Raw genomic sequence first — 1,823 nt, forward strand, 5'->3', positions numbered from 1 at the left:
GGGAGGCGGGCGGCGCCCAGCGCGCGCACGCGGCGCCCTCTGCAGGCCTCGGGCGGGCGGCACACCGGTATTCTCCTTCCTCTTCCCGTCTCTTTCAGATCACGCTTTCGTGTCGGTGCGCTCGAAGAGTCCAGGCCTCCGACTCCCGCCCCTTCCCTCCGCTCCCAGGCCCTGCCGTGTCAGTGTCTGGGACGGGAAGACTGCCAATAAAGTTTTTCTTCTTCTCGCTCCCAGCAGGCCCGCCTCGCCCCCAAGTATCGCGAGATCTGGCGGCGCGGCTACCATGGCTGCGGCGTTGGAAGCTCCCGCGGCCTTAGCGACCGCCGAGACCGCGATGGCCGCGGAGCGTGTAGCCGCGTCCCCCGAGCCGACCCTCGGGTCTGTGCGGAACCTGAGGACCGCTCACGACATCGGCGGGCCGCGGACCCGCACGGGGGACGTGCTGCTGGCAGAGCCGGCGGACTTCGAGTCGCTGCTGCTGTCGCGGCCGGTGCTGGAGGGGCTGCGGGCCGCGGGCTTCGAGAGACCGTCGCCGGTGCAGCTCAAGGCCATCCCGCTGGGGCGTTGCGGGCTCGGTGAGGCCGGGGACCCCGGAGGGGCTGGGAATGGCTGTGTGTGTGTGGGGGGGGCGCGGCCTCGGGGAGGCGGGACCCCCGGGGAGGCCGAGATGGCGGGTTCGGTTGGCCGGGGGCCCCGCGGAGGCTGGGAGGGCGAGAAAGGGACCCGGGTGAGAGGGGTAGCCGCGGGGTGAGTGGCCCCCGACAGCCGTCCGCGCGCGCCGGGTTTGCGGGCTGGGCCCGGGGCACTGTGAATGGGGAGGATCGTTTAGACCCTGCCCCCGGCCCTGATAAACGGGAGATCCACGACGTTGATCCCGGGGGCCGGACAACCCTTGTCGGTGGTGTAGCCTCTAGCGTGTTTGAGAGTCAGCAGTGAAGGTGCCAAGGAGATGATGATCTCTGGAGACCCGGGAAGTTGTTGGGTTACCTGCGCTTTCAAGTATTGGCCAGTGATTGATTTTTTTCTTCTTCTTCTTCAGACTTAATTGTTCAAGCTAAGTCTGGCACTGGGAAAACCTGTGTATTCTCCACCATCGCTTTGGACTCTCTTATTCTTGAAAGCTACAGTACTCAGGTGAGTGTTTGCCCAGAGGACCCTTGGGGGGAAAGTGTGTTCTGTGGACTTTGCCACTGGTTAGAAGAAATATCGACAGCTCTTCAGAAGGAAGTGAATTTGCTGAATGGAGCAAAACCGTATGAACATTTAAAAAAGTAATGCATTAATAAAAATCAAATGATAAAAGTAGACATTAATGTCTTTGACTGTTGGTAATACGAAGCATGACCTAAGGACTCTATTACTAGTGTTTTAAAATTTGAATTTTCTACTTCTGCATCTTAGATGTGCGTCTACCATATGTGTCAGTTTGTAAAAACTATTAAAATAATTTAGTTTATATTAGTTATGTAATAGGGGTTGGGATTATTAGCAATCTAATTTGTAATATAATTATGTAAGGGGGATTTAATTGTTTGGGGGTTTTATTTCTTTGTTACACTTTCACACATATTCTACACTGTATTCCACCAGTCTCACTCCCGCTGTCACTCCTTGCCTTCCTTCCCACCAAAAAATTATCCCTAACAGGTTTTATGTTCCCTTTTCTTTTCTTTCTTTTTTTCTTTCCTCCTCCTCCTCCTTTCTTCTTTCTTTCTTTTTTTTTTTCGGTCTGGTCGTGGGGCCTGAACTCTGGGCCTGGGTGCTGTCCCTCAGCTCTTCAGCCCAAGGCTAGCACTCTACCACTTGAGCCACAGTGCCACTTC

The 1,823-nt window shown here is 55.9% G+C and overlaps 1 protein-coding gene across 1 annotated transcript in view; it reads left to right on the plus strand.

Annotated features, from left to right (window-relative positions):
- The first annotated feature begins 283 nt into the window (after positions 1-283).
- The window catches only part of Ddx20 (DEAD (Asp-Glu-Ala-Asp) box polypeptide 20), a 12,935-nt gene continuing 11,395 nt past the window's right edge, over positions 284-1,823 (plus strand). Inside the window, exons 1-2 of the mRNA XM_013024758.1 lie at positions 284-575; positions 1,040-1,134. Of these exons, the coding sequence (XP_012880212.1) occupies positions 284-575; positions 1,040-1,134 (387 nt within the window). The remainder of the gene's footprint in view (positions 576-1,039; positions 1,135-1,823) is intronic.

Source organism: Dipodomys ordii, unplaced genomic scaffold, assembly GCF_000151885.1.
Source record: "Dipodomys ordii isolate 6190 unplaced genomic scaffold, Dord_2.0 Scaffold78, whole genome shotgun sequence".
Lineage (NCBI taxonomy): Eukaryota > Metazoa > Chordata > Mammalia > Rodentia > Heteromyidae > Dipodomys > Dipodomys ordii.